Source organism: Macrotis lagotis, chromosome 4, assembly GCF_037893015.1.
Source record: "Macrotis lagotis isolate mMagLag1 chromosome 4, bilby.v1.9.chrom.fasta, whole genome shotgun sequence".
Lineage (NCBI taxonomy): Eukaryota > Metazoa > Chordata > Mammalia > Peramelemorphia > Peramelidae > Macrotis > Macrotis lagotis.
Window position 1 is genome coordinate 211,325,526 of NC_133661.1, and position 13,316 is coordinate 211,338,841.

Consider the following 13,316-nt stretch of genomic DNA (forward strand, 5'->3'; position numbering starts at 1 on the left):
GGAATAGAGTAGAGGAAAATAGAGCTAGTGATAGCACCTGTGCGAAAAACATTGAGGCAACTTCTCTGGTGACTATGATGGGGAAGGCAACTCATTCCAGAGACAGCCATTGGAATCTGAACACAGAATGAAGTACATTTTTTTTTCTCTCTCACCATTCTTGAGATTTCTCAGTTTGGGGGGCGGAGGGGTTATGACTACTCTCACAAGAAGCTTATTGTAAGAATATAAAATTAATAAACAAAAAATAATAATAATAAACAAGAAATTTTTAAAAACTTTGCCATTTTTTGTCCCAATTTTCCAGGTATTTCAGAAAAAAAGGGAGTTGGGAGCCTATCAGATAATGTCTAAATTCATTTCACTTTACTTTTGCGTAAACAGGTAGACTCAGAACCTAGAGTAAGAGAACTAGCCTCAGTTCCAGATCTGCTATTCAGTTCCTCCCTAAGTGAGCTTGGACAGGTCCCTTAACTGCTCAAGGTCTCAGTTTCATCATTTATAAAATGATGGAGTAGGGATTATGGATCAGAGCTACTAACCCATGAACCCCCATTATTGAAGGGATGATTTTTTTCTCCCTTTTCTCTACTCAGAAATAAAAGAAATCCAAAGTTCAAATGAATGTTTTGGCAGAAGTAGATGCCATATGAAATCTTCTAATTTCATTTTAATTTTAGAGGTTCATTTATGGTAAAGGTGGGCAAATAGCAATGAGAATATAAACTGAGAGAGAAAGTCCTAAAACAAACCCAGAATGTACTAGAGACTTCACTTCCATTCCAGTCATTTGAAAACTGTCCCTTGGCTTCATGAAAAACTATATTCTCTGGATTTAACAAAGCTCCTAAGGACTGATTTCTGAATTAATAAAAAAAAAAAAGGGTAGAACATCCATTAATATTTTGGAGTAGGAGGAAGGCATTTGAGTTGTTGTTTCCAGGGTACTATTTTCTGTAGAGGAACCATGCAAGGAGTTTGCAGAGTTCTTTGTCCCTAAAGAAAGAGTTAATGAGCTATATTTGGGGCTCCACCTTATTTTTAGTAGTTGGGTTTTTTGGGGGGGGTTGGGAGGGAGGAAGCAATACTTACTGAAAAGGGGGAAAAAAAGACATCTTAAAGAAACTTACTTGTTCTTTGGACCGTGATAAGCATGTTTTGATGACATCAGTTTCCAGAATGGTTCTCTTACTGATTTCCACATGTTCATAGTATCTAGAAAGTCTGGTCTGTCCTTGTTTATTGACCATGAGGAAAAATTTTATCATTTTTTCCTGGATAGTATTTTATGTTGATATAGCACAACTGGAACAGTATACCTGAAAGGAAAGATGGTAATGAAGCTAGTCCAATTTAATACACTATTTACTAAAATACTCTGCAAGGTATGAGATATGCAAAACCGAATTTTTTAAAAAGACAAAATTTCTCAAAGACTTCTATTATATTTTCTAATTATTCAAGATAAATAAGGTCTATTTAAGTTCAATTCAGATAAGGACCTGAGGCCAACAGGTTAAGTGACTTGCTCAAGGTCACATAGCTGTCAAGCATCTGAGGCCACATTTGAACTCAGAAAGTTGAATTTTCCTGACACTTGGCTTCTGCTCTATCTACTGTGCCACCTAGCTGCCCCCAAGGTAAATAAAATACTCTTACTGAGATAAGTGAAATTTTTTTTCCAGAAAGAGTACCTTATGACTTAATTTAAAAAATTATACAAGGTAATTAACTCTCAACAAATGTTTTCTTCCTGATGTCTCCTTAGGATGTTCAAACGACCCTTAAGGCTATGCCAGCAAAACTTAAGTGCCAGAAAAATTTTGTTAAGTTGAAATTGGTTCAAGTTTGGTCTCCATGACAGACTGCATCTGCTTTATGAAGGGCATATATAATATATGCCCTATATAATAGCAGAGGAGAAGATCATCACTAGTCAGTTACCTACAAGGTAATGAATTATTTGGTAAAAGTAACCCAGTAACAGAAAAATTTTTTAAAAGGCCTAGTTTTCTTCTACTCTTGTAGTCATTGTAGTTAAAGAGAAAAACATTGGGCAGAAGGTTGAATATGCTACACAATGTATATCTAATCATAATACATATGAAGTGATGGTTATTAAAGCATGAATTCCTTGTTCGAGTCCTAACAAGTTAAAAAAAAAAACTGCTCAGGTTGGTGGGCCAAACCACCACCAAAACTTAAGATCACCATTTCCCCTTCAGTGGATGTAGCCCAGACTTCACCTGAAAGCTGGAAGAACAGTAGTGTCTCAGGCCAACATCCCTGCTCCCAAGCTTGTTCTCATGGCCATGATTCCCAGGGAGCATTTCCTACAGAGACCTGACCCCATAACTGCTTCTGCAAGTGCTGCAGACATTGCCTCCCTCAGTAGCCATAGCAACTGAAGATCTGGAAAAGAAAGTTCTTACCACTGGAGTCTTTGAAATAATCAAAAGATTCAAAATTGGAAATAGATGTAGCTATCAATGGAAATGACACTAAAGAAAATAGATCAGTAGCCTTGCCTCTGTACCCTAAGAACTATTCTATATAAACTCTCTTATAGATGTTATTTCCCCTATTATAACAGTTCTTGACCAGGGCTCTATGAGCTTAAAAAAAACCCCTTTATTTTAATACATGTAGTTTTATTTGAAATCCTCTGTATTTTATTTTATGCATTTAAAAACAATATCCTGAGAAAGGGTCCATAGGCTTTTTTCTGAACAACCTTTCCAAAAGAGGTTCATGATACAATAAAGGTTCAAGAACCTCTGCCCTGTTAGAATGTGAGTTTCTCAGAATATGATAGACTGTCTTGCTTTTTTCTCCCCCCCTTTATCCTCAGGGTTTAGCAGAAATCTTGACACTGGGTTTAATAAATTCTGGTTTATTCAATCATTCATTTACTCATTCATTTGCCATTCAGTGGAGAAATTGAACTATGACAATACAGAAATTCTCACTGGAAGTAAGAAGACCATCATGAATATAATAAATAAGACTATGTACTAATCAATTACAGAGGATGATGAATACAAAATTCTATAATGAACTTGAAAAGATTTTCCAATTAACAAGCATATTCACTGATGCTCAAGTAACTTAAAGTGAATGCATGGGGACAAAGTATGGTGGGAAATAGGATGGAAAATATGGTTTGAGATTAATAAATGAACAAGGACAGTGGAATACTTATATCTTTATAACATAGAAATTTGTTTACAAGAGAGACTGGAAGGTGTTAGATATGTTGAACACCAAGTAATGTTGCAAGACTGACTATATCATAACAGGAAATATCTAATTATCAATGTGCAAGTCATTTTCTATCTGACAAATATTTGCATATTTGAGTTAGGACTTAGAATTTCTAAGTATAAAAATCAAAATTGATCTAGAAGAAAAAAGAAGGAAGGTGATGAATTACATTTCTGATTTGGCCTATTTAAATAAGTTGTCTCCAATGAAAAGTGGAGAATGGATGGAAGCAAAGATATTGACTTTAATTATCATCATTTCCTAAAGAAGTTTATTTTACAGGAGGCTCCCATTGCCCAGAAACCACCTCTGCCAGAAAATACTTGACCTTCTTGTCAAGTAGATGCTATAATTACAAGAGTAAAACTGATTTAGTTTTCAAAATTCACTTGCAAAACATCATGGAGGTAGAATAAACTCACACAGTAAAACAAAGGGTCACAGAAGTTAAAATGAGTATATATAAAACCAGATGACACTCACTGTTAAGCCAGAAAATCCCAAGAGTATTTATGTATAAATTGGAAGGACAAAGAATAGATGAAAAAATGGAACAGATCTGCCAATATTTCTATCACAACTTATTTTTTTTTACTGATGTCACCACATTTAGACTCAAACACATTCTCAATGTACTGCACAAGAAGTGGAAGTGAAATCAAGAAAATGAAAGTTGAGAAGTATAGCTGAATGAGACCAAACATATAAAGAAAAGATTTGTAGTGGAGGTGATACAATTTTGAAAGTATTGCTTTTCAAAATATCAAAAAGAGGTGAATATATCAAATATTTTTTTAAAATTACAGATGATATTATTACAATTAAAAGCCTGAGGGAGAGAGGTCATCAGTAACTACTGATGCACATAACTATTTTATTGTCCTATAACTTTTATGAGAATAATATGACATCCTTGAATTAAAATAAGTACACACACACACACACACACACACACACACACACACACACACTGCTTTAAGTTCTGCAATGTACTTTAAATACATTATTTCATTGATCCTCACCCAAACCTAAGAAGTGGGTGGTATTTGCTTTTGCAGGCAGTTCTCTACAGCAGATCAGATCTTTCCAGTAACTTAACTGATGGAAATATTTGGAGAATAATAAATCCTGTTGTGTTTACTGTTTTTGATTACTTCAATGTATTTAACCTGGTACAGTCCTTGAAGCAAATTGTGGAACTTAAAACAATATACCAGTGTGACCAATGAATTGAGGAGAGCAGAAAGGAAGGGGAGATGATGTTTCAAGTACCACTGTATTGTTTTCTCAGCTTACCTTTTCTAAAAATGATCAGAGCAGATATCACTCCTCAATACAAACTGATAGCCCACACCAAACCTTAGCAGTGATTAATAGTGACAACAACTGTAATGAAGCCAGATATTTAATACACAATTTGCCTGGTGAGGTAAAAGGCGCTGCCTTTATCCAGTTTATGTATCTGCTCAGAGAACAGGATGTTATTCAGAAAGGTTCCCATTTGTGCTACGTATGACAGCTGTGCCAGGGGGTGTGCTAAGGTCACTTATCCACCCTTCCAGGAAGATCAACGCATGGCTGTAGGTGGGATTGCAACACAGTCCGATGAGGCCTTTATTCTCTCCAAAAGCTAATGCTGGGAAATGAGACACCAGGTCTGTACTGAGAAATTATTCCTAACAAGTTAAGATTGGCAGCTTTTTCTTTTCCTTTTTTTTTTTTTTGGTATTACATATAAATTTATTTTTTAAAAAAATGAATTTGATATTACAAAGCAGGAAAAACAAAGTAGTGACACATTACGACAAATTGTCTGTTTGACATTTGAATAATGCCAGTGACAGAAAATGGTAGTGTGAGGAAAAGCTACGTGTATGAGGGACAAGCCATTCTGGAATCCCAATGACACAACAGCACAATAATAAGGAGACCTATAGACTAATTAAGCTTTTTTAATAGACTCGACAATAATTGAGTGAAGTCATGCATGGGTGTGTGTTCTTTTAAAGAATAAAAAAAAATAAAAAAACCCAAGAATAAATAAAAGTAAATGAGCCAGATTCCCCAAGTAACTAGGCTATTTGTCAAGTCACAAACTGAGTACCTTTGAGAGCCACAAGGATTATTTGTGGCCATCTGTCAATAGACAGAAATTAAAATAAATGGTGAACTTAAGCAGCAACTAAGTAGTGAGCTAGGTGTCCCAAAAGTTAGCTTCCAAAGGTTCCTGATTTGGGACTATAGCTTAAGTCCTAAGAAAATCATGCTCATTGTATTCTCTCTTGTTCCATAGGGAGCTTGAGAGGGATGGGAATAATATCTCTAGACCCATCACCATTATTGGCACAACCATCCATAGCTACAAATGATGAAGATAGTAGTGCCAATGGTGTGTACAAAAAAAAACATTCAGTAGTTATAATAAACCAACCAAACTCTTAGAAGCTACACAGATATGTTTCCAACAACTTTTCTACTTGTTTTCTCTTTAACTGATATGGCTAGAATAAGTTAACTACACAAATCTTATTGCCCCCCTACTGTGGAATTTTTTTTTTTTGCATCATAACTATGTTCAAGTTGTTTTATGAGCTTGAATATCCTGGGGGAGAGACTCTTCTCCTTTGTTCAAAATACCCCTTACCAAGCCTTTGCCTTTAAACAGATTGGTTGGAATATGAGTTAAAGTGAGATGTAAAATGGGGGGGGGGATCAGATTCCTTCCCATTTCCCTAAAGATAGGGTTCTCTCCAAGAGCAATTCCAAAGAAGGATTTGAGACACTGACACTCATTAAGACACAGGATTTTCAAGATGCATGATTTGAAAGGGCTTGAAGCATCTTTTCTTATGTGATAAGAAGCCACCACAGCAACAGAATAGAGCATGCCACTTACAGAAGCCTTGACTGTAAAATATGTTGACAGACCCACAAAAACAGAACTGCTTACATAGGAGAACACTTCTAATTGAAGTCCTGATTATTTATTAGGAAGGAAGGACACCAAATGCTTATGAAATTTAGGAAGAGTAGTAAGGGATCTGTTGAGACAAGTGGAGGGAGTGGCAAGGGAGCCGGAATTAATTTCCCCTGTTTACTGTTCACTTTTCTGTATAAAGCATCTTTCTTGTGGACAATTCTGTGAAGTAAGACTACAAAGATGGAATCTGAGGCACAGATGAGTTGAGTGACTTATTCAAGATTATATGGGCTACCAAGTGGCTGAGCCTGGATGGGAACTCAGTTTTCTGACTCCTTAGCTGGAGACTCTTTCCATTTGTGTGATAAACTCTTGGCTTTCACCTAAAAATCAAGGAGTTTGATGACTACAAAGTAAGGAGAATACCCATTTAAGAGACAAAAAGAGCAAGGCACCTTCAAAAGAATTTGGGGACAGGAACTAGGAGGCTCTGGCTTCTTTAAACTAGATTCTGCCTCTTGATGCTCCAAGGCTAGGCATTTTCCCCTCTCTGGGTCTAAGACTCTTCATTGATGAACTGGAACTGGGGCCAAGTGAACACTCAGGGTTTTTCCAGCTCAGACAGTTATCTAAGCAAGGGTATTAGTTGTGTTGAATGTTCTTGCAAGGTAACTCAATGACCCTCACTAAGGAAAAGAAAATGAGGTAACTGTGACAGTCCTCCTTAGAAAGGGAAATAAAAAGTTTCAAAGACTACAACTAGCTGGGTGAGTAGGTTCATACAAGAAAATATGTCTCAAGACTCTTAAGAACAAATGTTCAGAGAAAAGACATGGTCAAAGTACAACTTTGGAAGGAGTTAGAGAATGATGTCATTTTTTTTTGTCTTCATTACTGTAGGTGGCCTTTGGTGTGTTAGAATCAGGAAAATGGTCCCACACCCTAGTTTTATAGACAAGGAAACAATATGAGAGCAGATAAATGACTTGCTCACATTTACATAGGAGGCTGAGAGGAACCTATCTATAGTTTTTGTGGCTCACAAAACACATTTGTCTCTTCAGTATATTAAAAAAATCTTTCTTTTTGGATAGATTTATTTAGCAGGCAGAAATATATGGTACTTTTTATAATTATTGATTTGTTACCATTGGTAAATAAAATGGTAGAATCAAATATTTTTCTGATAGTTGCAATATTAACCTGAAAAAGGCCAAAATAAATCACTGAAATGTACAATCTATACTTGCTAAAAATGAAAACAACACATAGAAGATATCTAGGTTTCCATTTGACTGTAAAAATTCTATGATTCCTGGTATTTTGGAATTGTGAAGAACCCAAGTATTTCTATCATACAGCAAAGATGTACTCTCCATAAAAATAAAAATGGTCCATTTCTTTCTGACTATTGATTTACATAAATTTACCTTAAGGTGTAAATCCCTTTGTGAAATTTATATAATAGCATCTTGAAAGAATATTTCCAACAATCCTAGTTTTGTTTAAAACCTAGAATATATAATAGTTGACATTAACAAAATACCTTAAAGTCTTCAAAACTTAACTCCATTTTTGTAAATGAGAAAAGTAAGTCACAGAGTTTGTAACTTGTCCAAAGTCACAAAGAAAGTAAGTACTGGAGGTTAAAAATTCTGATTCACAACTTTTTTGATTACAGGTCTATCTTACTTTCTAGTCACCATGCTGTCCTTTCCACATAGGCTATAATTCCTAAAATGAAGACTCTTGGGTAGGAAAATATATACTTATATAAACTGAAAAATAATGATGATTATAGGCTACACTAAAGTTTTACACCTGCCAGATACTGTGAAGAAGTATGGCCTATAAATAATTAAAGGAAACCCCCTCCTCCCTTGAAGTGTTCCCTGACACCACATCAAAAGAATTCACCTTGAGTCAGAGAACCTAGATATGAATACAAAATGAATCACTAAATCCCTTTGTGACTTTGGACATTTACTTAACCTCAGTTTCCTCATCAGTAGAATGAGGTAGATGATCTATAAGGTCCTTTCCAGCTAAATATATAATCCTATGATTTTCTGTGACAGTGCTTTACCAATCCAACAATTTCTAATTGCAGTAGAAAGTGCTGACCCTAAAAATCTCTTCATGGTGGCCAGTAGTCTTAAAATATAATACATTATTTACTTAGAGCTTACAGAAGGGCAGCTAGGTGGCACGGTACATAGACCACTGGCCTGGGAGTCAGGAGATAGGAATTCAAATCCAGCCTCAAACACTTGACTCTTACTAACTGTATGACCTTAAGCAAGTCATTTAACCCTGGCTGCCTTGCATCCAAGGTCATTGCCAATCGTCCCGATTCACATCTAGTCCCTGAACCCAGATGTCTCTGGAGGAGAAAGTGAGGCTGGTGACTTACCACAGCACCCCCTCTCTCAAATCCAATTCACAGGCTTGTCATAGCATCCTTCCCTGATGTCATGGCCTTCTTCAAAAATGAAGGATAAAAAAAATTAGACCTTACAGATATGATTGACTTTTTTTTAAACCAGTTTTTAGGAAGGAACACAAATGGCCAGCTTTTCCTCTTGTATTTATCTGTTTTGATGTTGTGTTTCAGAGGGTAGGGGCTAATTTTTTTTTTCTTTTTTATGCATCTTGAGCATAGTAGGTGCTTCATAGATACTTAGTCTGGATTGTTAGGTAATACACAGGGTCACTTGGTTGAACATGTGGTAGGACTTTGCAGATAGTTTCCATATGTCACCTGGCTCCCCAAAATTACTCGATCCTTCTGGATTTAAGAAGACAATGGCACGTTAATGGATGAGAAGCTAGGTGGTTCTGAAGTCAGAAACACTGGTTCTGAAGTCACAAAGTTCACTGTTTCAGTACTTTCAGTCACATCAGACACTTTGGGACTCCATTTGGGGTTTTCTTGGCAAAGATCATGGAATGGTTTGCTATTTAACTTCTCTATTTTATAAATGAGCAATCTGAGATAAACAGGGTTAAGTGCCTTGCCCAGAGTCACACAAGTGTCTGTCCACTGTGCCACCAGAAGTCAGGAAGCCCCAGGTTCAAACTTGGTCTCAGATACAGATGAGCAGTATTGCCCCTATCTACCTCAGTTTCCTTTTGGATTGTTGTGAGGATCAGAATTTGATAACATTTCTAAAGCATTGGCACATAGTAAGCACCACACTATCATTATGATGAAGCAGTGCTGTGCTGCTAAGGGTACTAGATCTGCAATAATAGAGACCTAGGTTTGAATCTTCATCTGTGTGACCTTGTGCCAAACCCTTTAACTCAGAATCTTGGTTCCTAGATATGTAAGGTGTAAGAACAGAAGGTCAGGGCTGGAGTCACAAATACTTGTCTGGGCTGAGTCTTGCCTTTAACAAAGGCTAGTTTTGAGACTGGGAAAGTCACTAATAAAAAGGGAAGGCAGGCAATTGCAGAATAGGCTAAATTAGATTAATTATATCAGGTATCACCTGTGATCCTCCCCAGCAATTCTTCATACCAATGAAATCTTAGGTTCAGACCAAAACAAAAACAAAGAAAACCTTGTGCCACTCATCTGACAGGGTTGTTGGGAAGATTAAATGAAAAATGTGCATTTAGAATTTGTAGACTTTGAAGCAACATTTTAATCAATTATAAGGTAAAATTAGTGAGGCTCATACTTTCTGATAGCAATGCACATTTGGTGACATAAAAAAAGAATGGAGTTAATGTAGTAGGTCACAGGATCAATTTTTAGTATCCTTTTTAATTAATCACATGCTGAATTTCTTTGGTTAATGTTAATTTCAATAGTGGAGACGTGTGTGTGCATAGACATTCCAGAAGCATGGCTGCCCATGGCTATCCTCACTCCTTTCTTACCCTGACCTAGATAGCTAGTCCAGATGACACCACTTGCAACTCATTCTTTTTCTTCCTACAATATTCCCCAGAGAATAGCCTATAGGTCTGCATAGCTCACTAGAATGAATGTCAAACTGAATCAAATCAAAAGACATCAAGTGTCTACTCATCAGTTTACCCTGGTAGGCAATGAATGACAATGGATAATTTTTAATACATAAGGTAAGAAGATCTGCATGCTATTTGTAATTTCTTTAACATTTCTCGGATTCAGTGTAATGTGAAATGTTCCTTCTTAGGGGAAGGGACTTCCTGTCTTTTACATTTGTACCTCCAGGACCTAGCATATTGTAGGCCCTTCACAAGTGCTTCATGACTGATATTTAAAAAATTCATCATTCAAATAAAATCACTTGCAATTCAGTTTTTCACAGATTAAGAGAATACATTTTTAATAAATGGAAATAAAAAATAAAGTTAACCATCATTTCCGTTTTTTGTAAGATTACAGAATTGGCCTAGATAAACATAAGCTCATTTTCAGGCCCCAAATTCTATGCTTTTATAACAGGAACCTGAATTCTTGAAGACAGGCTATATAAAGTAACTTTTCTGGTAATATTTTAACTTGTGATAAATACTAATCAGTAACATTTACTTGAAAACATTAAGCTAAATGATATACTTTTAAACAAGCTTCAGTATAGATATTTATTGAGAACACTGGATTCTTCACAGCATTTATAGTAACATTTCTAAATGTCATATTTCCTTAAAATATGTGCTACTTTGCTGAATAGATGTGCTGACATCAACTAACCAATATGGCAAGAATACAGAAAACATCAGAGTAGCATAGCAATTAGTAGTTCCTATTTACTACTCCATACTGACTTTATTCTCTGAATAAAATTGCCCCTAGCTATCTCTAAGCTAGAACATAATGCTGGTTAGCTGTTAAGAAAATGGATTTTTCACTTCAGCTTGGGAGAATTTACTTTTCCCTTTGCCTTGACAATTGATTATCTTTTCTTTCCTTCTCATACATTAATATGATTCTTTTTTAGGGGAGCAAGTTTTTTTCTTTTAATTTAAAGAGGATCTCAAATTCTTGGAGAACTTTGTTGATAAAATTTTTCTTTTCCATCAGATCCTTCCCAACTCATATTTTCAGCTTGTAGAAACGTGATTTCATGAGGTCATTTTTTTGAAAGACTTTATTTATTTTGAATTTTACAATTTTCCCCCTAATCTTGCTTCCCTTCCTCCCACCCCCCACAGAAGGCAGTTTGTTAGTCTTTACATTATTTCCATGGTATACATTGATCTAAGTTGAATGTGATGAGAGAGAAATCATATCCTTAAGGAAGAAAAATCAAGTATAAGAGATAGCAAAATTACATAAGATAATGGTGTTTTCTTTTTTAAATTAAAGGTAATAGTCTTTGGTCTTTGTTCAAACTCCACAATTCTTTCTCTGGATATAGGATGTATTATCCATTGCAGATAGCCCAAAATTGTGCCTGACTGTTGCTCTGATGGAATGAGCAAGTCCATCAGGGTTGCTCATCACCCCCCATGTTGCTGTTAGGGTGTACAATGTTCTGGTTCTGCTCATCTCACTCAGCATCAGTTCATGAGGTCATTTTAAAAAACTGTACAGGTCCCAACCTGTAGGTGCAGGTAGGTGACACATTGGATAGAGCACTGGCCCTGGAGTCAGGAGGACCTGAGTTCAAATCCGAGCTCAAACACTTATTACCTAGCTGTGTGGCCTTGGGCAAGTCACTTAACCCCACTGCCTTGTAAAAACAAAAAGATATTAAAAAAAAACAAATCAGTGTACAGGTTTATCTTCTCTTTTTGTTAGGATTCTGACTATGCATTTATGCTGCTTCTTTCAAGGTTTCTTGTACATTTTAAGGTACTCAGAGCAGCTAGGTGGCACAGTGAATAGTCAGGAAGGCCTGAGTTCAAATCCCAGCTGAGACACTTAATAATTACCTAGGTGTGTGAACTTTGGCAAGTCACTTAACCCCATTACCTTGAAAAAAAATAAAAATATATTTTTTTTGTTAGGTACCTGGCCTTTAGTCTTTAGGAGGAAAAAAAAATTAAGGACAACTAACTTAGCTTGTGCTAATCCACTTGTGAGATAGGAACCTGTTTCCATACACTCTAAGAATTAGGTGAACTGTCTAATCAGCTTTACTGCTTTCTCAGCAACTGAATATTTGACTTTGCCCATTATTAATAGACAAGGACTCATCCTGTTAGTATAGTTAATCCAAAAGAGATTGTTCAATTCTGATCTAAGTTGTAATGGAAACCCAAATAAGAAAGTCTGACACTTTACTGAACAGAGATGAGTTGTTAAATCCGGCTGAGAGGTTTTACATTGTAAATCTGATAGTATTTTCCAATTTATTTACATTTTATGTGTAACAGTTGTTTAGTGGATGGGATATGTATTATAAATTGAGGTTAGATGACCCTGGATAAGTAACTTAACCCCTTTAGGGCTGTTTTCTCACCTGTTAAGACGGGCCTCGGTAGCTGTAGATTATATCTCTAAAGCTATATCCTAAGACTAGATATTTCCCTTCTAGTTCCTACAATCCAAGAAATCAGAGATGTTCTTTCTAGAAAAAATTTCCCATGGTAGGATGAAATGAATATAGCCAATGAAAATTTTTGTTTTTCATATGAAGGGAATACACAATAGGACTTAATTTTTTAGCACTTTCCCAAAACTGGGATCTATTTCAATCATTCCTTATTCCCAGTTCCATTGGCAAATCAGGTTAATTTCTCTTAAAGTCAAAATTGCAGGGGATGATCTGCCTTCCTCTTTTTGCCAAGAGGTTTTGAGGTCTTTTAGAGTGGGGCTCCAATAGTGTGCTTTATCACTTGTTAGGGCCTTCCATGAGAATTTAAGGTTTAGGATGTGGAAGACTGTAGGGTAAGTCATTTGGCCAGGGTTGGAATATGAATTTCTATTAATCACAATGGTCAAGTTTGACTGTATAAGGCCTATATTTGGACATTCACTTAGTAGTCTAGTAGTCATTATTTAATCAAGGCAGTTTTTGTTATTTGTTTATATTTGATGATACTTGTGTAAGGCTCAGATATGGCATGATACCAGCTTTGTTCTAGGTCCCTATGATGTCCAGGCTAGGGGGCAGATGACAAGGTTGGACAGCTAACTTGTAATGTGGAGCAGACAATGACAGCAGGAGAAGCAAACTAGAAACTTGGG

The 13,316-nt window shown here is 36.1% G+C and overlaps 1 protein-coding gene across 6 annotated transcripts in view; it reads right to left on the minus strand.

The window, feature by feature from the left end:
• Positions 1-13,316, minus strand: part of AP4S1 (adaptor related protein complex 4 subunit sigma 1) — a 62,296-nt gene that overhangs the window by 24,231 nt on the left and 24,749 nt on the right. For 5 of the 6 annotated variants that reach the window (XR_012478153.1, XM_074235388.1, XM_074235386.1 and 2 more), the window contains one exon: positions 1,131-1,319. Coding sequence is in view for 5 of the 6 variants with exons in the window: in XM_074235388.1 (XP_074091489.1) it covers positions 1,131-1,268 (138 nt within the window). In the remaining variant the exon portion in view is untranslated. Of the gene's footprint in view, positions 1-1,130; positions 1,320-8,597; positions 8,667-13,316 lie in introns of all 6 variants that reach the window. The other variant, XM_074235387.1, reaches the window with a different exon arrangement.